Genomic DNA, 26,077 nt, shown 5'->3' on the forward strand with positions numbered 1-26,077 from the left:
ATGACTATCAAATAATGTTAAACCACTGGCGGATCGTGGGGGGCACAACCGGCCCATGTGCCCCCTCCCCCTTTGAAAGGCACAATGAAAAATTTTAATGTAAAAATGCCATTGAAATAGAAGCGTGCCCCCTTTTGAAAGTGAAGACTTTTTTTTTTGCTTGTCAAATTTTCCTCGGAAAAATGTTCCCCCCCCCCTTTGGGAAATCCTGGATCCACCCCTGTGTAAAACAGTCATAACCGCCCATTTTGAATATCTGAAATTTTCCATTTTCTTTTTTTTTCGTTGTTCGATCTGTAAAATTTGGGGGGTTTTATGTGATATCTAGCTGGTAAATATTAGTTTCGTTTTCAAAAAAAGGAAGTCCAGCCTTCTCAAAAAAAAAATACTGATAACAGTAAAAGGACCATGGGGGAGCAATATATTCAGATCACAACGTATTCTATCGGGTATGGCGTTGTACCAGAAAGTCTTCCTGTTTTTGTTTCTTTTGCGTGTGTGTGTTTTTTGTTTCAGGAACTTGCAATCGAGCCAAGGGAGATCAATTTATTAAGTAATTTGAGAGCTGCGTTAGATCCAGTTCTTCATAGGAATATTGTTAGTATTGTAAAGTATCATCTTGGTCATGGCGAAGTGGAAGAAGATCTACCGGAGCCTTGTTATCGTTTTCTGGGTTATTAATGCTTCTGGCTACCCAGGTAATTATACTTAACACGAGTATTAAGAGTCATTATTATTTAGTTTTTATTGAAAATACTATAGGTCTACAATACACTATAAAAACACTGAGTAATATTTTAACCAATATTGGGTAGAAAGGGAACATGTATGTTTGCTGGGTATTTTTTTAAACCCCATTTTGGGCTATTTCAACGCAACATTGCTTAAAATTTACAAAATATTTGGTATCTTTTAATACCCAACCAACATGCATGTTCCCCTTTTAACCAATACTGGGTAAACCTTTTTTATAGTGAACCTTAATTGCCACAAAAGCATTTGGTCTGGCTTACACGTCACATATACATACCAGAGATCAATATACTTTTCTTTATCTAATTTCTTCGTTTCTTTCTCTGTTTTATTTTTCCTTTTGGACTTCTTGAAAATCACTGAGGATCAGCCCCTGTATAGGCCCTATTTGGCATGCATCCACTGGCCGAAATGCACCTATATCATGTATATCATGAAAATTAATTATTTCGATCATGCAGTTAGAGAAGAAAGGAGGGATCGGGATGGATGGAGAGGCTGCCAACCCCCTTGTGGATTTTCGTCAATCCAAAGGCGAACCCAGATAGTGTGTGACCCAAGAGAAAGCTTGTGTAGGCCTACCAGACATTTCTTCCGAATGCCAATCAGGTGCCGGACAAGACCGGCCTGTCCTATTACCAGGGCCCAGGTAACCACAATGTCAGTTTCTTCTATCAAGTATACATGTATAGGCGCCACTGTATATACGGTGGCCTATCTCCAGGAGTGGATCCAAGGGAACGGGGGCACCCCCTTTAACAACAATTTGTTGCCTCCCACACTCTTATATGTAACTCTCACATTATGAGCCCCATCACATATATAGCTCTCATATGCGATATACTCCCATATTGTGCGCCCGGTTATGAGAAGTAACCACTCTTTGCTTTTTGATAAAACCTCTATTTGCCATAGAAGTGAGGATGGACATTGTAAAATATTTTCAGAGTGAGTCCCCCCCCCCCCCGGGGGGGGGGGGGGGTGGGAGAGACTCGTTAAACAAATCTACAAAACATAGTTCATCAACCTTTTGTAGTGTTACCTGGCCTCCCTGGGCCCAATTTAGGAAATATCGGATCCTTCCCTCTTTCTGTATTTTTTAAATGTATCTCTAAATAGAATGTTCCCATGCGACAGAAGACAAAAGTATATGTAAGTGTAAATGAATAAGGTGTAAATCAATACATTTAAAACCGAAAAAATATCATCACAACCTGATGGCCTAAATAGTTCAATTGTATGAATGTAGATTAGACTTAATGATCATTCTCCAAGCAGGATTTAAAAAAAGTTCTATAAGACATTATTGCAGAATTCGACACCAAGATCCACTGCATGTGTTGTCTATCAGAGAGTTTTTATGGACTAGACCTAATGTCATGCTCTGTATTATTTATTCCACTCAAATGACTTATTTGACAAATACCACCACAGCATCAGGCCCTACACCACGATTGATGTCTTCTTAAAATCTTGCACACTTCCATCATATTTGTTCATATAGATTTTGCCGTATCTTTGACAACAATTTTTTTTTTTTATGACCTTTACGCAGAAAAAGAATGAAATAAACCTGGGTATATAGTAAATCGTGTAGGCGCATGATGTCTGATATGCTATGAACCTAATCCTTCACAGCAAAAACAGAAAACTAATAATCTATCAATTCCTTGTATCCTTTGTTTTGTTTCTTCATTATTCACTTGATACTTAATTTCCAACAGAGATACGAACCTGTACCATGGATCCCTGATCGCAGGAGCTCATTCCCATCTGTCAGCTTGACAGAAGAACTCCAAAGATCGGAAAATGCTCCCGAAGAGAGGTCGTTCTATTCTGTTGACGAGACCCCCTTTCTTTCCATTAGCTCTTCGGTATACATGTCAGAAGAGCCAGTACGACCAAGTGATGTCATCCAAACTACCACAAGTGAACCCAAAGAGAACCCATTCTATCCTGATGATGAAAGATCTTTCAGTTCCGTCAGCTCGTTGGAAGAGCCTGCTCGACCAAGAGAGGTAATCCAAACTACCACAAGTGAACCCAAAGAGAACCCATTCTATCCTGATGATGAAAGATCTTTCAGTTTCGTCAGCTCGTTGGAAGAGCCTGCTCGACCAAGAGAGGTCATCAAAACTACCACAAGTGCATCCAAAGAGAACCCATTCTATCCTGATGATGAAAGATCTTTCAGTTTCGTCAGCTCGTTGGAAGAGCCTGCTCGACCAAGAGAGGTAATCCAAACTACCACAAGTGAACCCAAAGAGAACCCATTCTATCCTGATGATGAAAGATCTTTCAGTTTCGTCAGCTCGTTGGAAGAGCCTGCTCGACCAAGAGAGGTCATTCAAACTACCACAAGTGAACCCAAAGAGAACCCATTCTATCCTGATGATGAAAGATCTTTCAGTTCCGTTAGCTCGTTGGAAGAGCCTGCTCGACCAAGAGAGGTCATTCAAACTACCACAAGTGCACCCAAAGAGAACCCATTCTATCCTGATGATGAAAGATCTTTCAGTTCCGTCAGCTCGTTGGAAGAGCCTGCTCGACCAAGAGAGGTAATCCAAACTACCACAAGTGAACCCAAAGAGAACCCATTCTATCCTGATGATGAAAGATCTTTCAGTTTCGTCAGCTCGTTGGAAGAGCCTGCTCGACCAAGAGAGGTCATCAAAACTACCACAAGTGCACCCAAAGAGAACCCATTCTATCCTGATGATGAAAGATCTTTCAGTTTCGTCAGCTCGTTGGAAGAGCCTGCTCGACCAAGAGAGGTAATCCAAACTACCACAAGTGAACCCAAAGAGAACCCATTCTATCCTGATGATGAAAGATCTTTCAGTTTCGTCAGCTCGTTGGAAGAGCCTGCTCGACCAAGAGAGGTCATCAAAACTACCACAAGTGAACCCAAAGAGAACCCATTCTATCCTGATGATGAAAGATCTTTCAGTTTCGTCAGCTCGTTGGGAGAGCCTGCTCGACCAAGAGAGGTCATCAAAACTACCACAAGTGCACCCAAAGAGAAACCATTTTATCCTGTAGATGATACTTCTTTCAGTTCCGTCAGCTCGTTGGAAGAGCCTGCTCGACCAAGAGAGGTCATTCAAACTATAACAAGTGCATCCAAAGAGAATCCATTCTATCCTGAGGATGACAGTTCTTTCATTTCCGCCAATTCATTAGAAGAGTCTGTACGACCAAGGGAAGTCATCCAAACTACCGCAAATGCACTCGAAGAGAACTCATTCTCTTCCATAAGCTCTTCTGAAGTTCCACCAGAGCCAAAACCGCAAGATAGCTTCACCTCGAGCAGCAGCAGTCCTGGAGATTGTGGCGACGGCTTGAAAACTTCGGTTAATGTCAGCTCGGATTCTACCCAAGAACTTCCGATGAACAACCCACAGATTGGTAGACCAGATGGAGAGAATGAAGAAACTAGTTCTTACCGAGACATCCAGAGTGATGTCTACCAGATCCAAAGCCTACCCAATAACGTGAGAATGTATAATTGTTTTTATTTAATCAACCTCTTTTGGGGATGGACTTGGTCTTTCACATATAACATTAATAAAAAAGAGTATCAATATCTCACATTTCGAAAAGAAGCGAATTCTCTAAGTGAAAGGAACATAGTATGCATGTTGGCGTACATAATATGGGGTGAGGGGTATGGATCCCGAATTTTCAAAGCCAGGAAAAAGGGGGAGAAAAAAAAGGGGACAAGGTTGAAAATATAATAAACTTTTCTGAATACTATGTAACAACCTGTCTCAAAATTAGATTTTGTCTTGGGATGGTCTCAAATTTTCCACACTCGCAGCTTTTTGTGTGACCCCTCAAAATGTTTTGCTCATTTACTGGTTGTTGTAATGAGCACAGGGACTTTCCCTGTAAATCTGCTCAATCGCAAGACTACGGGGAAAGGAAAACTATTTTTTAAATCACTTCCGAGATTTTTTTTTAGTCAGAGATCGGGTTCACTTTCATTTTCTTATTCTCCTTATCAAAGTAAATCAGATCTTCAATGTCATGAATGGGAATAACATAATCAGTGCGCTTTCCATCTGTTTTCACTTTAGGTTTGAATTTGATAAACATCCTATATCATGGTTATTTCTCATCGCTCCCAATGGCCCTGGAAAGATTTTTTTTTTTTTTTTTTTTTTTTTTTTTGGGGGGGGGGGGGGTGTTGCGTATATTGCACATTATAGGCAGCAAACCCTTGAAATCAGGTTGGTACACTATAATGCAGAAATTTGACCAAAATCACTTCTTTTCTCAAACCAGCACCCCTTCTTCAAAAATAGTTCACAGGCCCCTGCCCATCTCCCACCATCATTAAAGGACAAGTCCACCCCAACGGATGTGAATCAAAAGAGAAAAACCCAACAAAGCATGAAAATTTCATCAAAATCAGTTGTAAAATAAGAAAGTTTTAAAGTTTTGCTGAATTTCACAAAACAGTTATATGCACATACTGGTGGGTATGCAAATGAGGAGACTGATGACGTCATCCACTCACTATTTCTTTTGTATTTTATTTTATGAAATAGGGAATATTCTATTTTTCTCCTCATTGTCAAGTGAAACAACGATTAATTCACCCCTGAACATGTGGAATGAGCATTGTTTAATAATATATGATTCAGTCAAGTTGGTCCTTATTGTCAAATCTATAAAAAAATGAAATATTGTATAATTCAAACAATAAAAAACAATAGAAAATAGTGAGTGAGGGATATCATCGACTGTCTCATTTGAGTTGTGCACTGTTTTGTGAAAAGTAAGCAAAACTTTAAAATGTCATAACTTTCTTATTTTACATCCGATTTTGATGAGATTTTCAGCATTTTGCTAGTTTGATTTTTCTCTATTTATTCAAATCAACATTTTTCTGGGGTGGACTTGACCTTTAACATATCCTATTTTCATGATCAATTTTCTTTTCTCTCTTCCTGCCTCCTCTCTTTACCTTTTTATACGCTCACACACTCTCTCAATTCACCGATTCTTTACCTTTATTTCATTTTGGTACTCCCCTATTTACTTTCCCTCTCCCCCGATCCCTCGCATTCCCCGTTATTTTCCCGCCCATGAATATAATAAACATGTATCTATCCTATTTGTTATCGTTCCGTTCCCCTTTCCTGAAATGTCTTTCCCTTCCGACAAACTTCATCCATCCACACATAAAACAATGGACACACAACACCACTTCTTCACTATCACCCGCTCTCGCTTGCTCCCCCTCTCTTTCAATTTATTTCCATCTCTATCTCCCCCTTTCTACCTCCCCTATTTTTTCTGCCCTCTTCCGTCTCTCTCTACCCCCCTCTCCTCTTAAATTTTCTTGATAATTTCCTCTCCCCTTTCTTTCTGCCCTCCATCTCCCTCTCCCTCTTTTGATTTTTTAATCCCATCGGGTGATTTCATTTTAAGATGCAACCTTCAATTAAAATGATATAATCATTTTCTCCCCTCTCTCTTTCTTTACCCCATTCTCTCTCTCTACCACTCTTTCCTCTCTCTCTCTTGCCCTCCTCTTCTCTCTCCTATTCTCTATCCTTCCCTTTCCTCCCCGCTCTCTCTATCCTCCCTATCCCTCTTTTTTCTTCTACCCCCTTTTCTCTCATTTTTTATCCCCCCCTTACCCTCAACTATTTCTCTTTCTCTCTACAGATAGAAAACCACACTGGTTTGGGATCCCCAGAAGGCAATGGGAATATCATGAGTGGAGAAGATTCGGATAAAACGATCCTCGTCAGAAATTCAGAAACTAATGCTACCCGAACAGGAGGAAATACCATTGTTTCAGCGGCAGGATTTCATTGGTAGATCTTAAGTGCCTTTAGAAGCTTTCCCGGCAAAGCATTCAAATTCTTACTTTTTTTAGATTGTTCTTTGGGCCTGATGTTGCCATCATAAAATGATGAAAAGTGGCACATAAAAGCCACGTAATAAACCATAATTAAATCAAAAGTACAAGGTTTTAGATCAAGCTAATTAAATAATCACAAATGCTTGTCAGTGAATTTGAAAACCACCTTGATGGTTTATCTCCAATGACCTTTTACTGCTCATGCGTAGCTACAACTGTGAAAGGGCTTATTGGAGAATGGACGAATACTGCATTATGGGCAGTCAAACTACCTTGATATTTAACCCAGTGTATGTAATGCCAACCTACTACATGTATATATGTTTGGCCAGTCATTTTCTCTTTAAATCCCATTTCTTGAAATCATGCATTAAGAATTACATTTTGGTAACAACACAAAATATCAAGAATCAAAATTTGATGTTAGGTGCACTTGACCAATTCATCAAATCCACCCATTGTACAGTAACAACAGATTCAAGCAAAACAATATACAAGCTTAATATTTACATAATTGGTTTAATGTTCCTTTTCATTGATGCAATGGTAAACCAATAGCATAGCTTGATCATTTCAATTGCACTTCATGTACACATATACAAGTACTCCTAATATATAAAATGCATTGATGTAATTATAATAAATAATGTAACCTGGTACAAAAATTTTATTTAAAGGGATTTGGCTATTCTGTCTTTATTTTGCTGATACTATACACAAAGACCCGTATTCTGAACTCGAGTTTAAATCAAACCCTGGTTTAAAGTTGTGGTTTAACTATGGATAGCCAATTGGAGCACAAATCCCTAACAGTACACATTCAACATATTAACTCATATGACACCCAAATTGTTCATAATTATCTGGGAATGATAACTGAAGTATTTTTCTTCATTATGAAAGCAAAAGGAAACAAAATAGTAAACATAAGAAATATAAATATAAACAGAATTTTTGAACTTTTGGCTCCCCATAATTTTAGCAGAGTTAGACCGTGGTCTAAGTTAAACCCGACTTCAGAATATGGGCCTTACGGTCCAGTCACACACCAGCTAAACTGAATCCAATCGGACCCAATATATTATATTATCATCTATATAGAGCGTTTTACCGATACATTAAAAACATGCATTTTGGTCTGCATCCATTGCCTGTTCAATACCAGAGCGCATCCCTACAAGGACCGAAATCCGACGAATATCCCCATAGGCTCCTCTTGCTATTGAATATGAAGCCATATTCAACAGCATAGTGCACACGCATGAATGCGTGAAATATGCAGCGCATACAACATTGAAAGCAATGCAATGCGCAGCATAGAGCACAATGACGTCATAATGATCTACATGCAAGTCACACGTCAACGACCAAATTTGATCTTACGAAGTGATGATGCGTTATGTGGCAAGTGATATGACTTGTTCAATCAAATTTCTCCCTCTTGGGGGGGGGGGGGGGCTAGGGGCGGGATAGATGATAATACTTATATTGGATGGCTTTATTTCATGGAACACCCAAAATATTATACTCGATTGGGCAAATATTCCACTCATCTCCGATTCATGGAATATTTGCCCAAACTGTGGAATATTTCTGGTATTCCATTCTGAGCCATTCAATATAATATAATCATTACCCACGACATATCATCGGGTCGGTTTGAGGTCAGCTTTGTTGGTGCGACCGTAGCATTACATCTAAGAGGCTGTTCTCACTACGTTCCTAAAACTAGTTTAGTGGAAACTAGTTTAACGCGTAGTGAGAACGGTCGAAGCGGTCTTGGAAGCGATCTTCCAAACCAGTTTGGAAAACCACCTCGCGATGTAGTTTTCAAGATCGCTTTGCCTCGTTAAAGTGGTTTTAGCGTAAGTGAGGACACAACCGTTCTTCGGGAAGCGATCTTCGCACATTTTGAGCGCGCTACTCCACACGACAGGTGTAGAATGCCTATGCTGCGGTTTTGAATTTCGCGCGAAACGTGTCACCCCACTGAGAGCGTTTCCATATCAACAAGAGCGCTTTACGCGAAGTGATTTTGAAAACCACTTTCGTGTGATCAAGTGGGAACGCTAGCAAAGCGATCTTCCAAAGTGGTTTTCTGAATCGGTTTCCAGTAAACTAGTTTTAGAAAGCGTAATGAGAATGGCCTCAATCTAATCAGGAAGCTTGATTTAAAGAGAATTTCACCATCCATTCAGTTGGTTGTCCCTTTTTAACTTATCTTTCTTTACAAAAAGCATGTGTGTCTGATAGCTATTTCATGCACATATAAAGTCACTTGTAATTTTCTTAAGAAAATGGCACTTTAGCGATTAATTTCACAAGAAATGATGGGGGAGAGTTGCTTGTACATGATGTCATTTAATTGGTACTTTCTACTAAATTCTAGTACTCTAATTCCTTAATGGATTTTGGCAGAAAATTCATCTATATATGCCTCTAATTTTTCAGCTCTGAAAACCAACATGGCATCAGGGTGGACCTTCCCTTTTATAATAATAGATAATAATAATAATACCAACATGCTTATATAGCGCATATCACTGCCAAATGCGTCCCTATGTGCTTAATTGGATAATATTACCCTGGCTTTAGCCCCGCAGCCTTTTGACAGCGCGGTGGCATTTCAAGGAATAAATTCATGCCAGGTACCCATTTACCTCACCTGGGTCGAGTACCGCACAATGTGGATAAATTTCTTGCCGAAGGAAATTACGCCATGGCTGGGATATATATATATATATATATATATACACATACAAATATAATTTCCTATGAGGAAAAGTACAAACTTCAGATTAAAAAAGAAAATGAACAGATATTTGAGAATTTGAAATACTTGTGTATAATAAAAGTTATGACTACGATATATCAATAACCGTTATTAAGTATGAGCCCCAAATTTGGGAGACAGTATCTGATTAAAGAAAATTCATAGAAATGCCACTGAAATCAATACTACTATTCATCTTAATAGTAGAATACTAATTCATTAACCTATATGTAAAATGATACTAGTGCTTTTACAACAGAGCAATAATCAAAATAAAATGCAATGGTTATGGGAGTTCTTTTATCTCATTCAAAGTATGATTGTGAATGACGTTCTTAATAATTTAGATATAAAGTCAGAATGATTTTTGCCTGATTAGAGCACAAACAATATCAGGGCCCACGTGGGCATTTCATAAAGCTGTTCGTAAGTTAAGAGCGACTTTAAAAACAACTGGTGAACCTTTTTTACGCGCTAAATAATCACCATTTAACATTTACAAGGATCACCAGTCGCTCTTGAAGTCGCTCTTAACTTACGAACAGCTTTATGAAACGGCCCCTGTATCACAAACCATAGCAATTGATTGCAGGACTGATTCTTATGATTGATCATGCACACAGTAATCAATGCAATCAATCATAGGAAACAACACTATGATCAATCGCTAAGCTTTGTGTTACCGGGCCCAGATGCAGTGTAGATGTACTTCCCAATGATGATGACGTTGAATACATACATGTAGGCCCGTATTCTGAAGTCAGGTTTAACTTAGACTCAGGTTTAAAGTTGTGGTTTAAGTATGGACAGCCAAAAGTATCAAATTTTTTTATTAAGTTGTACGTTTCTTAGGTTTGCTGTGCTCTTTCCTGATTCATCGATGGTGAAGACAATAATCTGTATATACTTCCTAGACAATTATGAATGATTTGAGAGCCAAATGAGCTGAAATATTATATCCCTACTGTTAGTGATTTATGTAACAATTGGCTGTCCATACTTAAACCACAGCTTTAAACCTGAGTTTAAGTTAAACCCGACTTCAGAATACGGGCCCCAGTGTCCACTATCGGAAGCGAGCCACAACAGTTACAATGTTTCCTACTTAACCATGATATATACATAACATCAAAATCCTGTATGCCTATTATCTGGACTGAAACATACTTAAAATGATTATCAGCGATGAAGATATGGCTTTCTTTGATCCATTTGACCCCCCCCAAAAAAAAAAAAAAAAATCTTGGTCGACAGGGAACTACAAATAGATTTTGCTTTGCAATATTCTTTTGCATCTAGCTGCAAAGTTGATGACCTATTACATTACCCTGTGGAGAGTAGAATCTATGCATGGAGGTATGTATGAGTATGTTATTGCAGAAATCTTTTTCTTCTTTTTTTTTTTTGGGGGGGGGGCAGGGGCTGCTCTTTTGAAAAGTCAGCTTTGTGAAGATTCCACGTATTTTACGACACAGCCCACCATGGGAGTTTCGGTAAACATATACTGTAATTAGTCATCTTAATACTAGAAAATAATACATTTTAAGAGACTTGAATACTCAAAATTGCTTGAATGCAACACAGCACATACATGTGCAGAAAACACACGACATGCATGTGCAAGGGCCAAGTTGACAAAGCTGAACTGGGAGCAGTTTCATAAAGCTGTCTAGAAGTTATGCAAAATTTAATGTGTGGAGATATCGTCTTGTGCTGAATGAGACAAAAAGATTTTCTCCTTTCACAAATAGGTTTAAATTTCATTCAATCCTATATTCCTGATGGTCAAACTTTAAAAAGAAAAAATGAATTATTCATTCAGATGCTTGTAAAATATGAAAATTAAAATCCAACTGTAATCTTATGTATTTTTAATCTAAGTACATACTAAGTTCACAATGCAGGGCACTGTTGCATAAAAGTTACCATTATGGTAACTTTGTCTTCCCATGGTAACTACCATGGTAACGCCAATCAAAATCAAGGATTCCATGCAAGTTACCATTGGATGGCAAAGCTACCATAATGGTAACTTTTATGCCACGGGGCCCAGGTTGGTCAACCTGGGCAGATTCTATAAGAACACCCGTCATATTAAACTGGAAAACCAAATGTGGATTGTAGATTCATCTTGTTGGGAGGACCAAAATGTAAAGGCTGTCTCATACATGTCGTTAAGTCACCATCCATTGGTGGTGTTATAAAACGTATGTTAGACCCCTGTTACACCCATTTCCTACCCAAGAGCAGTCTCGGGGCGACCCGAGACTGGTTTCCAAAGACTTGACCTAAATTTTTGACCCCCTATTACGTCGGAATCGTAACGAGTCTTGGGGGTGCCCCGAGACAGCTTTCTGTGCGCTTACACCGAATTACCAAAGCTGTCCGAGATAGGTTTGGCAGGGTGCCAAGCACGTGTTGTGTTTGTTGTTTGGATAATCGTTCCACGTGTAGCACATCAAGCGAACCTGTCTCGGGCGGGTTTGGGCTTACACCAAATCCAAAGCAGTCTCTGGGCGCCCCTAGACCGGTCTCGGAACACATCGCAAGGTGGTCCGAGATAGGTTTGCTCAGAAGGGGTCGTGGGTAGGTTTGTGCGTTTACACCGGATTTGAAATGGTCTCGGGGGGGCCCACGACTACTTAGGAAATCTGTTGTAACAGAGGTCTATGTTCAATATCCACTGGTGTCATTACAATACTTGCTGTTTCTTATCACTATTTGGTGTCATATTTAATCTCTTTAGCATATAGTTTGACTGCCTGAGGGTATTGTTTTCTCTTAACACTCACTGGTGATGGCCCGCCTTATGCACAGGGCGTCATGGATTCGACCCCTGGCCGAGCCATACCCAAGACTTTTTTTAAATGGGACCTTTTGCTTTCTTGTCAGGGGTTTTAGACAAGTATTAGAATGGAGGAGGGTAATAATATATTGTGCAGGGCCTGCTGGAAGAATAGCTAAAGAGGCTACATTGGCAAATAAGAGTTGTTATTGATACCATCATAATAACACAGCACATGTGCTAGAACATACCATGTGAGTGTGCAGTGCTTAAACAACATGCAATTTAATCAAATCACTCAAATTCCTTGCATGGACCCAAGGTCACCAATATTTCATGCATCCAAGGAAAACCCTCCCAAGGCGGATCCGACATTTCGGTACAGAATTTCATTTTCATCATAAATAGACACAAATACAAACCAAGTTCATTTCCCAATACATGTATATTTGATTTCACATAAATCACATTAATGAAACAAAACCTAATAAAGAATATTTCATAATTCATTTCATGATAAATGGATCCAGAAACATTAGAAAGGGTGTTAAGAGGATTTATTAGCAATAAAATAAGTAGGTTCTGGATTCTTTTGATTCCCCCTAACATGGCATAGAAAATGTGCATCGTGAGGTAGAATGCAGGTTAACGGGCTCTTTCATGAATGTTGTCAGCATCGACTTAATTGTCAGTTTTGGCATCTTCAATTGTCTACCCGTGCATGCAACTGAAATTCCCCTATTGAACCAGAGACTCTACATTCCATAAAGGGCATTTTTTTCCCAGCATTCTAGAAGCATGTTTCATCATTCTAACCCATTTAACCAGATACCACTTTATACGCAGCATTCCTTTAGGGCCCCCCTGTTAGATGAAACTATCATCAATAGCAGGTTACAATGTACAAGTTTCTGTTCTAAGCTACTGAAATGAGTCGACCATTCAATTTATAAGAGCAAATATGTCATAAATTAATATTAAAGGGCAAGTCCACCCCAACAAAGAGTTGAATTGAAAAAAAATTAGAAAAATCAAATAAGCTTAATGCTGAATGTTTCATCATGTCAAATAAGAGAGTTATGATATTTTAGAGTGTCGATTAATTTCACAAATGCACATCCTGATTGGTATGCAAGTGAAGGAACCGATGATGTCACCCACTCACTATTTCTTTTGTATCTTATTATATGAAATATGAAGTAATTTTATTTTCTCCTTATTACAATGTGAAACCATCTTTGATTTCTCCATGAACATGTGGACTTTCCATTCTTGTAACTACAATGAATCAGTTAAGACTTTTCATAATGTCAAACCTTCTTTTTTTTAAATAGGCGAAATCTCAAAATGTCATTATTTTCTTACTTTACATCCAATTCTGATGAAATTGTCAGTGTCATATTCGTTTGCCTTTTAATTCAATCAAACTTTTTTGTTAGGTGGACAAGCGGCGGTCAATATTTGATTTCAATATTAGTCGGTTATCGCCAGCAAAATATTGCTGAGTTGGTACAAAGCAATACAGAGCAGTATTATCATGTTACCGCAATATATCAACTTAATAATAGAACCATTATTGAATATTCAATATTTTTTCAATATTGCACAATGCTGGTATCGAAATACTGCCCAGCACTAGTGGGGTGGACTTGACCTTTACTGCCCAGTCCATGAAACAGAGCTCTAGCTACCTTGAATGGAATATGATAAATATAGACAGACAGACAGACAACGAAAAACATCATTTTTGCTAGGTAGTGGAAGGGTTTTTGGTGAACATCGATGCAGGCCTTGGAACAACCAGATTTGACGAGAAGTCTAAGACTTTATTCGTCCCTCTCACCTCGTGCTCCAGCAATGGCAGTCTGGTGATGTGAAAATCTTCATACAGGTCTTCAATCTGCAGGTGAGGCAATGCAAAGAGAAAATTTTTTGCTATGAGAAGTAATTCTTTTATACCTGATTGCAACATGTATTTAAATCTTTCCTTTCTAAAATTCTAGCACAATGTACTAAATATTGGCAAGTCAAGTGGCCTTGACCCTTGGCTTCAAAGCGTCACAGCCTATAAATTTGTTACATGGCAGGAGAGGGTGCAACATAATGTTCTTATGGCATTTACTCAGTTGGAAAGCTAAATTTGAATTAGTTGAAAAAAACACTTGCCCAATTTTTCCCCCCATGCCCCCTTTATCCCTAATACGATAATATAAGGCTTAATCATTGAAAAGCTTTGAGTGTTTACACTTAAAAAGATAAAACAATGCACTAAAAAGTACTGATATGTGCTAACTGAAAAAATATACCATTCCGTAGCAATCAAATTTTTGTCTAAAGTTCTCTTTTTATGATTGAACATGAGAAACTCATCATTGTTTACTTAATCGATTGGAGCATTTGGGTTATGTCTTTGCCGACACTTGCCAGCATTTATCCCATGCATGTGCCCATCCTCTGTGATATTTGACAACCGTTATATGTACACAAAGTTCAAATGAAATGAACATATATGAAATTAAGTTAAAATTAATTCAAATATGAGTATTCACATGGACTTTGAACTACAAGTCCTGACTACCCGGCATTTCTTTCAAATTATCAGCATACTTGCAAAATCATTAACTTACTGAAGTTAAAACAAAATCAATTGATCTGAAATCATTGACCTAAAATGACACTGACGTAAATATTATAGTCGCAGCTCCCAGAAAGGCAAGCCTTTGTCTCACTTCTGCTGACATAATTATACAGGGTGTTTCTAAAAAGGTAACCGAAGTTCAAAGGTCAGCAATATAAAAAAATCCATAATTTATTTTTGTGATTTCTATTCTACATGACTGAGTAACTCATCAACATTAATTTGACACCTTCCTTGCATCACAATTGTCACGGGATACAGAGTAATGGTTCATCGAAGGCGAAGGGAACAAAACTCACTTTTGGGGTTTTTATGTACAAGCACAAAACCTACTTTGTTGTAAGGTTTTTCTTTCATCAGAGTTTTCCCTTCAAAATTTAAGTGAAATCCTATCCCCTCTGTTAACTTTTTTTGTGAGTTTCTGGCATTTACATATCAACTGCCTAGCTTCAATCTCTGCTGAACATGTCATTCACCCCTAACTTTTGCACCAACACCTTCAACGTTTTCACTGTACCTCACAGTTGACGCTGCATGTCTTGCATTGATCTTCTAACCATAGTGGGATTGCGACGAAGAGAATTTATCTTATGCTAAACATGTGCCTGCAAGTCACTGAGGATGTGCTGAGCCACAATTGCAGCTATACACCAGTTATGTAACATTTACTGGAAAAAATTATAAGGGTAACATTTCACAGAAATTTGCAGGGATAATCTCTGATGAAACCAAAACCTTACAAGATTGTTGGTTTCGTGCATGTACATTATAAAAAAAACCAAAAGTGGAAAAAGTGGGTTTTGTATCCTTCGCCTTCGATGGACCATAACTCTGTATCCTTATCCTGTGACAATTATGAAGCATGGATGGTGTCAAATTAAATTTGATGAGTTACTCAGTCATATGTTGTTTGAAGGTTTGCATGGTGGCATGTACAATCGCTGATGTGGTATGCGGTACACCAAGTGGGGTATTATAGAAACAATGGATAAAAGAAAAAAAAAGAAGGAAAAAAATGGATAGGCGAGAAAGTGGAAATTTGAGAGTAGAGTAATCTTTCTTGAATGTAGTCCTGAAAAGGACTGTAAACCAGAAGAGATTGATGAGTTGAAACAGCTCGAGTAGTAGGATGGATGAGGAGGTAATGGCTTGAGTCGGCGAGTAGAGATGATGAGCAGAAGCAGTAGAGACTCGATGTTTCGGGCAGGTTGACTGTCCGTCTTCAGGACAGTTAACCGTTTTTTTTCCCTTCTTCTATCCACTGTTTCTATAATACTCCACATGGTGTACCGTAGACCACATCAGCAATTACTCAGTCATGTAGAATAGAAATCACAAGAATAAATGATGTATTCTTGATATTGCTGACTCTTGAACTTCGGTTACCTTTTTTTTAGAATCACCGTTTACCAGACAAAATGGTAGATACGACCAGAGGCATCGGAACGTTCTGATCAGGCAAAGCTTTGCGAGGGCAAGCTATCGTGTATTAACAATGGTTCAACCCCCAAAGCTTTGTCCAACGAGAATGCTCTGGTGGGTGTTTCATAAAGCTGTTCATAAATTAAGAGCGACTTTAGGAACCACTGGTGATCCTTTCTTGTGGTAAATGGTAGATTCATTGGCTATGGTTTAGAGCGTAAAAAGGATCACCAGTCGTTCTTAAAGTCAATCTTAACTTACAAACAGCTTTATGAAACGGACCCCGGGTGCCACTGTACATGGCCAGCCTAGTGTTCAAGTACCTGTTCTAGGTATTTGTGTTGCAGCTTGTATCTCGACTGGCACATCTTACACTGCGATGCACTCCTGACATCGTCTGGGAATAGAAGCTGATTAACGATGATGTTATGACTATCGATCCCAAACTTGGCTAACTCCTGGACTAATCTCTCAGTCTCGTAGAGGGAGAGGAACTCTGCTATACACACGCATACAAATGTAGTCTGATCCTGTAAGGGGAGTAGATTAGGGTAGGAAATAATTTTCATTCTTTAGGGGATATTTTTCTTTTCCACATAAGAGCAATTGCAGAATTTTGGGGGCTATTTCCTTCATTTGAAGGGCTACTATTTAGGGGTAAAACTAATTGTGCCATAAAAAAAGAATATGATCCTTCTGCCAGTTAAAATATTGATTTTTTAAATCTTGAATATTTTCTGTTGCGGGATGTTGTGATAAACATGGAAATACAAATATTATTCTTAGGCCTATGGAGCAGTCTGCATAGAGAACATGTAGTGAACATGTTGATTTATCTGGTAGGGTAATAATATGCAGTAAATATGCAAGCCGAATACACAACGGTAAGACTGTATGTAGCTTACATCATATGATGTATTAGAATGTAACATTTTTAGACATTTGCTTGGGAAAAGATATACTTACAGGATTTCTGAAAGCTTCATTAACGCTCCTTATAACAGGCACAGTCTCCTCTAGTTTAGATAACATGTCATTTGCACTGAAATCAGCCATTCCTAGCATACCACCAATCTGTAATCAAAACAGATAAAGTTTGTTATGAATGAGAAGTTACCAACTGAATTCAACTCCCGTAATTTTTTCACATTAATATTGTGAATTTAAGGACTCATAATAAAACCCAGTGCCACACTGTTATCATATTTTGCTAATTTTTGTATGTTGTAATAAATTATTCTATGATTGTACATATGAAAAGTATAAAAGATAATAAATGAATTGCATTGTTCCCAGGTTCTTTGATCTGCATACAGACACACACACATAATGGTACAGTAAATAAATGATGCTTCTAAAAAACTCAAATGCACAGCAAAACGACAATCATTCTTTTATTCCTTATCAAATCCCAAAACAAAGAAGATGCAGGCCCCCAAATCCAGTTTATTTTTGCTTTCTCTGAACATTGCAGCATACTGTAGCAGGGGGAAACGAGAAAAAAAAAAGAATTTTAAAGAAACATAATATGAAAAGAAAACAAAAGAAATGAATTAAAGAGAGGAGATAACTAAAACAAAAACAAAGAAATGAAGAAAGAAAGTACAAAGGACAAGAAAAGAAAAATGAAATTTAAAAAAGACATTAGAAAAAAAAAGAAACGGAGGAAATAAAACAAAAGAAAAAATTAAACAAAATATAAAAAAGAATGTGGAAAAAGGGAAAAAAGAAAAGAAAAAAAAATCTCTCGAAGCTATTACAAATATTTTCTTTAGCTGTGGCAAAAGTAGACAATTCTGACTGGAATATAATTAAAAGCCATGCAAAGAAGCATTTATCAATTTCCTTTTGGGAATGTGGCATGTTTCTATATTAATATCCTTTAGTTTGTATTTCTAATTATTTTTGTCAGTAGCAACATATTTTTCAATCAGGCAAAGTCAAAGGGACAGGGTATAAATAATTTAACCACTGTAAAAAAAACAGAAGTAGGAAACGTTAGATTTGTAAGAAAATGCTTTAAAAAAATAAGAAAAGTCTTTCCCATATGTTCTGTATTGTTATGTTAGAAATATGAACAGTCAGGCTGCAAAGAAGACTAGCAGTGAACATGGGCAGTGTAAAAATTCTTTTAGAATGCAAACGCCATTAAAATAAACACCAACCACCAACCAACCACGTGTGCAACATGGCGTGATTAAAGTTGAGTTTACAATTTGTCTTCAAATTGCCGATTATTTACCGTTTGATTGAAGATGTATTGTATGTAACACCGTATCTGCCAAAATATCAAAAAAATCCTCATTTCATACCAATGAAATGTGCTCCCGATGAATTTACTTTCTCAAAAGTGGTTTAAGGAGTCATTTATAACAATAAAGAAAAGAAATCATCTGTTTATTTCTGGCGAGAAAAGACAGAGCTTCAAAAGAAGCCAAGTATCAACACACAAACAAATGCACTGTAATGTACTCACCTATGTGTTTTTGTGTGTATTGATACATTTTAAAATTGATCTTTTTTAGTCAAAAGAGAGGTGATAATTCCTCCTTTCGATGCTTGCAAATGACCAGGGTACAACAGATTTTAGCAATATGGACTGTTGAAGGGCGGGCATTTCATTGGTGTATATGACTCTAACTTAAATTTTTAAAGTTCTGTGGAAGATTACTTAGAAGCAAGATTTTGTATCGCAGCTCCCTGTCTAGTGCGTAGGCTGCTTGCAATTAATTGCATAGGCAGCAGCCGGACAGCTAGATAGCTATATGCTAGCAGTAGTGTCATGTATTACTGTATGCAAACTTTGTGTGTGTGTAAATCAAAGAAAAGACACATGCCGAACTGGCTTGCAATTTGAACTGGAGTAAGTTGATAAAATGGGTGCAAAATCGGGAAAAAATTTATGCCACTCTGAAAATGATTGGTTGTCCGATTCAGGCCACCAAAACTTAGTGTTTTTCAAAAATGGTTGCCCAAAGTGAACTTCTGGAGGCCCCGGGCCACCATTAATGTCGAGCCTTGCAGATGTTACAAGGCTGTATTGTTTTAGGCAGTTTCCCACTTAAATATAATTTTTTACCTTTGTTTTGAAATAATGTCTTATTATTTCTAAATTGAGAATGAAATAAATGCACCTTGAATTGATTTGAATAAGTGTATAATTCTTCAAAATGAAGGCATCTACCGTAACTAAAATTTCATCAAACAGAAGGAACAAAACATTATATAACAGATTTTACATGTACATTACTAAACGTGGTCACTGTGGTGAAACAGATTAAAGTCACTGCTCCATAAAGTGATAATAAAAAAAATAATATAGGATTTGTATAGCGCACGTATCCACCTTGTAAGGTGCAAAAGGTGCTCCTTTATTATCCCGGCTATTAAAGCTAGTCTACCGATTCTGGTGCTCGCAGCTTTTTGAGGAATTACTTCCTGCTGGTACCCATTTACCTCGCCTGGGTCGAGTGCAGCACAATGTGGGTAAATTTCTTGCTGAAGGAAAACATGCCATGGCTGGGAATCAAACCCACATCCCTCAGATTGAAAGATGAGAGTCTTAACCACTAGACCATGAAGCCCCCAAGTAGACTAAATTTTCAGTGAATTTACCCTGACAAATATTACGAGCTACTGGAAAATCTTGCATCTGATTGGCTGAGAGCAAATATGTTAGTGAAAATCACTCACAAAATTGTCCATGAAGTGCCCCCCAGTAAGACTGAAACAAAAACTTCATAAAACGTTAAACCTCTAAATAATATATCACAAATTTATTTAGACTAGCAGGTCAAGTCCACTCCAACAAAAAGTTGATTTGAATAAAAGGAAGAAAATCAAACAAGCATAATGCTGAAAATTTCTGCCAGGATAATTGAACATAGAATAAGAAAGTTAAGATATTTTAAATTTTCAATTATTTTTCACATAATGCACACACATATCATATAGTGATATGCAAATCAGAGACTCAATGAGGCCACAGGCTTGCTCTTTCTTTTTAAGGTAAAAAAATTACACAATATTTAAATTTATCAGATTTGACAATAAGAAAACTCTATATTGAAACAGAATAGGTTATAACAAAGGCAATTCCACATGTTTAGTGGGATCAAACCATGTTTTGTTTTAAATGCGGAAAAATATGAAGGTATTTCATATTTCAAATGATAAAATATGAAAGAAATAGTTAGGATGTGACATTATCAATTCCCTCACTAGCAGACCGACCAGGATGTGCATACAGTAGTTCGGTTCTTGTGAAATCAAGCCACACTTGATATTTCATAACTTCCTTTAATATTTCACATCCAATTTTGATGAAATTTTCATTGTTATACTTGTTTGACTTTTCCTTGTTTTATTCAAACGAATATTTTGCTGGGGTGGACTTCCCCACAAAACTACTAAAGAAGATATTATCATACTAAAACAACAGATGGAGTGACCGGGAATTACAGGCCACTGCCTTCTTCCTGTATCAGATGATGATGATGATGAAAGAATTTAAGAATGAAGGACTCACCTGTTGTATGAATGGGTTGAACTGTGCTTTGAGTTTTAGGAGTTTGGTAAGTCCTTTCTCCGCGAGTGAAGGGAAGGATAGAAGTCTGAGGGTGTGACCCGTCGGCGCCGTGTCAAACACTACCACCGAGAAGTTCATGTTTTTCACCAATCTGTACAAGATAAAAGAATTATGTGATTGATTAATACCTCCTCAATTGTCATATCTGAAATACATTATACAAATAATGCACGTAAGTGCGTGCATGCAGGGCCAAATAATGAACGATGTGCGAGAAGAGCCAATGGATATACCGCACCGGGGTCCGCAGTACCGAGTGCCGTACATCCATTTGACGAGTCGAGCACAGAGTTCATTATTTAGGTCCTCTATGCACAAGAATGCATGTATTGTTTGTTTTATACAACCCCCCCTCACCCAAATACAGAGTTGCCACGAATGCTCTATTTGATCTAAATTCTAGATAATTCCAGAACTTGCACTATCCCGCACTCTGCCGTCAGAATGCAGGATAGTGCATTTGGTATGACGTCAGAGTGCAGGAAAGTGCATTTTGGATGCCATACTGCAATTCGCTGAATATCATGTGATCCAATTTGGACCAATCAGATTACAGAACATTCTTGGGAGTTGTATAATACACACTAAATTTGTTCTCATCATCAGGGCCCCATTTCATGAAAAGTTGATATGATAGTAACCCTTGCAGGTTGCAGGGGGGTATTTCACAAAGATTGAAAGTATGAATTAAGAGTCCCACTTCAATGTCTAGCTGAGTGCGGTGTAAAAGGCATGACTGTATTGGTCAGATCATGCCAAGAGGATGCGCACTACTGCTTATTGATCAATAAGATTGCGCGTTGCATATCATGTACATGTCAGCATTTAAGTCATACTTAAATCTTTGTGAAACACTTTCCTGGAATGTCAACTACCATGACAACAGTGAAAATTTTGTTTCCTGATTGGCTCTTCCAATAAAAGTTGACATTCCAGCAAAGAGTTGCTATCACAGCAAATTTTCTATGAAATGGGGCCTAGATTGTCACTCCCATGTGCAATCATAAACAAAGTTTGATTACGATTTTGATTTTTGTGATGAGTCATAATCTACCTGACCTTTGACCTAGTAACCCCCAAATCAACTCATATCTTCAGCTAGCTTTCATCGAAAACACCACTTAACTTGCTTTAATACATGTATATGTAAGAACTTATAATGAAAACTTGTAGGAATAACAATTGACCATGATTTCAAATGACTTCTTCTTCTTCTTCTGGAAACAGTACAGTCCACCGTCTGGTGTATTGTCGTACTGGAAAGATAACCGCGTTCTAACAACTCGATAAGTTTGGTGTTTTAATGAATGCAGGGGGTTTCATAAAGCTGTAAAGCTACTGACTTTACAAACAACTGGTATGTGGTTGTGTACTACATGGGATACCAATAAGCTTCCCTGTTTTTTTTTTCAAGATAGGAATGAATTTTCTAGAACTCTCAATAAAAGTTCTCAACCTTACACTTCAGATGCTTGTTGACAATAAGAATTAGAATATGCAAAGCTCACATTATAACTTTAGCTATTAAACATGAATTGAAATGATTGAGAATATGGTTTAGCACTCAGGAACATCTTCCCAATGTTCATAAAGTCATGTATAGCTTTACAGCCAGCTTTATGAAATAAAATACATTTGCACCTGTAATAATTGTTCCTCTTCTAATTTCTATGAAGATATAGTTAGACTTACATGTAGGGCTGAAGTAGGGTTCTTTGGTTCAGAGTGATGTGAACATTAGGATTATATGATTTGGGTTTATAGGTTTGAGGTATAGGGTTAATGTCTGGCCAACAGTTAGGGACAGTGATTTTCGTTTCACCGGTAAATAAAAACTGAAATTCTGTTTGGTTCTTATAATTTTCATGTAAAAATTCATGGAATTCACCTTTGCAAAACAGAATTCAGGTTTTTGCTGAGTACATTTTCAGCGACAAAACGGAATTTCCTTTTTTAGATCAAGTTGAAACGGAATTTCACTGTCTCTAAACAGTGATGGGTGTATTTTCTGTAGGAGCAATTGTTGAAGGAGCTAACATCCATAGGACCCATAGAATGGCAACCTTGCCTCAGAGTTTGGAAGTTCATTGGGTGCTTACTTCATGACTTCAGCAAAGCTGACGGCTTCATCAATACCAGGAAAGGCACCAAGTAATTCCTGCATGACATGCTTTCCAACTGACAAGGGATCTGTAATGGAGACGAGAATGATGGGCAATTCCATGAAAAACATTACCTTCCCTCAAAATTGGAAATATTCAGTACTTAGTACTTAGTATCCAATAGTGACAAATTATCATACAATCAATAAGTAATTCAGTGGCAAATGTTCCCTTTCAACAAATTTGTAAAATATACAGAAAGGTTCAAATTTGACAAATTTAGTATCACACAAAGAGTGATGGGTAATTCCAAACTTTACCTTCCCTCTTTCCAAATTGAAAAAAAAAAAAACATGTAGCAACTTTAAAAATAATGTCATTCATGTATGTACATGTAATAGCACAAATTTAGTCTCATACAATCAAATCTATCAATTCATTTATGAGAGGTATTTGAATACATTTGAAGTATATTTTGGCTAATAATGTAATATCTGCAACACTTATGGTTCTGCCAATTAGATACTGAATCTGTTGTAAGCACCAAATTGTCATCCTATGACTCGTGCAGAAGAAAATTAGCTTCAATTCAACCTTGGGTTCATCAAACTTTAGACAAATGCAGCCACATGTGAAGGTTCAATTTATAGAATGCACTGTCCTAAACTGCAGATGTTATTTTTCTGTAAGTATTATGGTTATATTATGGTTTCGGGAGCCCTGCCTTAGAAAGGCCATTGGCCTATGCTAGCTCCCCCATATTCTCATTTTTCTCTCTTGCTAAATATTTCCATTTTTGTATCTTCATTTGCATACAGTGTATTCTTTCTAAATTCTATTTGAATTGTATGTCGTAGTATGTGTTTAATGAGAATTTGAAATGAATGAAATGAGTGAAATGAATGAAATGAATGAAATGAATGAAATGAATGAAATGAAATGAATGAAATGAAAGGAATGAAAGGAATGAAAGGAATGAAAGGAATGAAATGAATGAAATGAATGAAATGAATGAAATGAATGAAATGAAATGAATGAAATGAAAGGAATGAAAGGAATGAAATGAATGAAATGAATGAAATGAATGAAATGAATGAAATGAAATGAAATGAATGAAATGAATGAAATGAATGAAATGAATGAAATGAATGAAATGAAATGAAATGAATGAAATGAATGAAATGAATGAAATGAATGAAATGAATGAAATGAATGAAATGAAATGAATGAAATGAAAGGAATGAAAGGAATGAAAGGAATGAAAGGAATGAAAGGAATGAAAGGAATGAAATGAATGAAATGAATGAAATGAATGAAATGAATGAAATGAATGAAATGAAATGAATGAAATGAATGAAATGAAAGGAATGAAAGGAATGAAAGGAATGAAATGAATGAAATGAATGAAATGAATGAAATGAATGAAATGAATGAAATTAAATGAATGAAATGAAAGGAATGAAAGGAATGAAAGGAATGAAAGGAATGAAAGGAATGAAATGAATGAAATGAATGAAAGGAATGAAAGGAATGAAAGGAATGAAATGAATGAAATGAATGAAATGAATGAAATGAATGAAATGAAATGAAATGAAAGGAATGAAATGAATGAAATGAATGAAATGAATGAAATGAATGAAATGAATGAAATGAAATGAATGAAATGAAAGGAATGAAATGAAATGAATGAAATGAAAGGAATGAAAGGAATGAAAGGAATGAAATGGATGAAATGAATGAAATGAATGAAATGAATGAAATGAATGAAATGAATGAAATGAAATGAATGAAATGAAAGGAATGAAAGGAATGAAAGGAATGAAATGAATGAAAGGAATGAAAGGAATGAAAGGAATGAAATGAATGAAATGAAAGGAATGAAAGGAATGAATGGAATGAAATGAATGAAATGAATGAAATGAATGAAATGAATGAAATGAATGAAATGAATGAAATGAATGAAATGAATGAAATGAAAGGAATGAAAGGAATGAAAGGAATGAAAGGAATGAAAGGAATGAAATGAATGAAATGAATGAAATGAATGAAAGGAATGAAAGGAATGAAATGAATGAAATGAATGAAATGAATGAAATGAAATGAAAGGAATGAAAGGAATGAAAGGAATGAAATGAATGAAATGAAATGAAAGGAATGAAAGGAATGAAATGAATGAAATGAATGAAATGAATGAAATGAATGAAATGAAATGAATGAAATGAAAGGAATGAAATGAATGAAATGAATGAAATGAATGAAATGAATGAAATGAATGAAATGAAATGAATGAAATGAAAGGAATGAAAGGAATGAAAGGAATGAAAGGAATGAAAGGAATGAAAGGAATGAAAGGAATGAAAGGAATGAAAGGAATGAAAGGAATGAAATGAATGAAATGAATGAAAGGAATGAAAGGAATGAAATGAATGAAATGAATGAAATGAATGAAATGAAATGAATGAAATGAAAGGAATGAATGGAATGAAATGAATGAAATGAATGAAATGAATGAAATGAATGAAAGGAATGAAAGGAATGAAAGGAATGAAATGAATGAAATGAATGAAATGAAATGAATGAAATGAAAGGAATGAAAGGAATGAAAGGAATGAAATGAATGAAATGAATGAAATGAATGAAATGAATGAAATGAATGAAATGAATGAAATGAAATGAATGAAATGAAAGGAATGAAAGGAATGAAAGGAATGAAAGGAATGAAAGGAATGAAATGAATGAAATGAATGAAAGGAATGAAAGGAATGAAATGAATGAAATGAATGAAATGAATGAAATGAATGAAATGAAATGAAATGAAAGGAATGAAAGGAATGAAATGAATGAAATGAATGAAATGAATGAAATGAAATGAATGAAATGAAAGGAATGAAAGGAATGAAAGGAATGAAAGGAATGAAAGGAATGAAATGAATGAAATGAATGAAATGAATGAAATGAAATGAATGAAATGAAAGGAATGAAAGGAATGAAAGGAATGAAAGGAATGAAATGAATGAAATGAATGAAATGAATGAAAGGAATGAAAGGAATGAAATGAATGAAATGAATGAAATGAATGAAATTAATGAAATGAATGAAATGAATGAAATGAAATGAATGAAATGAAAGGAATGAAAG

General features: G+C 36.5%; 2 protein-coding genes across 2 annotated transcripts in view; one reads left to right on the forward strand and one right to left on the reverse strand.

Annotated features, from left to right (window-relative positions):
• The first annotated feature begins 432 nt into the window (after window positions 1-432).
• Window positions 433-7,303, forward strand: LOC129271316 (serine-aspartate repeat-containing protein I-like). The gene is made up of 4 exons (XM_054908694.2): window positions 433-698; window positions 1,215-1,402; window positions 2,478-4,247; window positions 6,433-7,303. Exons 1-4 carry the CDS (start codon window positions 626-628, stop codon window positions 6,586-6,588), a joined length of 2,187 nt encoding a protein of 728 aa, XP_054764669.2. The 5' UTR covers window positions 433-625; the 3' UTR covers window positions 6,589-7,303.
• A 3,344-nt stretch (window positions 7,304-10,647) lies between these two features.
• LOC129270728 (ATPase ASNA1 homolog) overlaps window positions 10,648-26,077 on the reverse strand; it is a 28,353-nt gene continuing 12,923 nt past the window's right edge. Inside the window, exons 3-7 of the mRNA XM_054908049.2 lie at window positions 22,937-23,027; window positions 20,778-20,928; window positions 17,216-17,323; window positions 16,573-16,779; window positions 10,648-14,089 (exon numbers count right to left, since the gene is read on the reverse strand). Coding sequence (XP_054764024.2) covers window positions 13,940-14,089; window positions 16,573-16,779; window positions 17,216-17,323; window positions 20,778-20,928; window positions 22,937-23,027 — 707 coding nt within the window. The 3' untranslated portion in view covers window positions 10,648-13,939. The remainder of the gene's footprint in view (window positions 14,090-16,572; window positions 16,780-17,215; window positions 17,324-20,777; window positions 20,929-22,936; window positions 23,028-26,077) is intronic.

Source organism: Lytechinus pictus, chromosome 11, assembly GCF_037042905.1.
Source record: "Lytechinus pictus isolate F3 Inbred chromosome 11, Lp3.0, whole genome shotgun sequence".
Taxonomy (NCBI): domain Eukaryota; kingdom Metazoa; phylum Echinodermata; class Echinoidea; order Temnopleuroida; family Toxopneustidae; genus Lytechinus; species Lytechinus pictus.

Excerpts from the sequence above, each read along its gene's own strand:
- LOC129271316 (XM_054908694.2), top strand. The coding sequence starts at position 626 with ATGGCGAAGTGGAAGAAGATCTACCGGAGCCTTGTTATCGTTTTCTGG. Across the intron at positions 699-1,214 it reads TAATGCTTCTGGCTACCCAG|TTAGAGAAGAAAGGAGGGAT; the intron begins GTAATTATACTT and ends TCGATCATGCAG. Across the intron at positions 4,248-6,432 it reads TCCAAAGCCTACCCAATAAC|ATAGAAAACCACACTGGTTT; the intron begins GTGAGAATGTAT and ends TTCTCTCTACAG.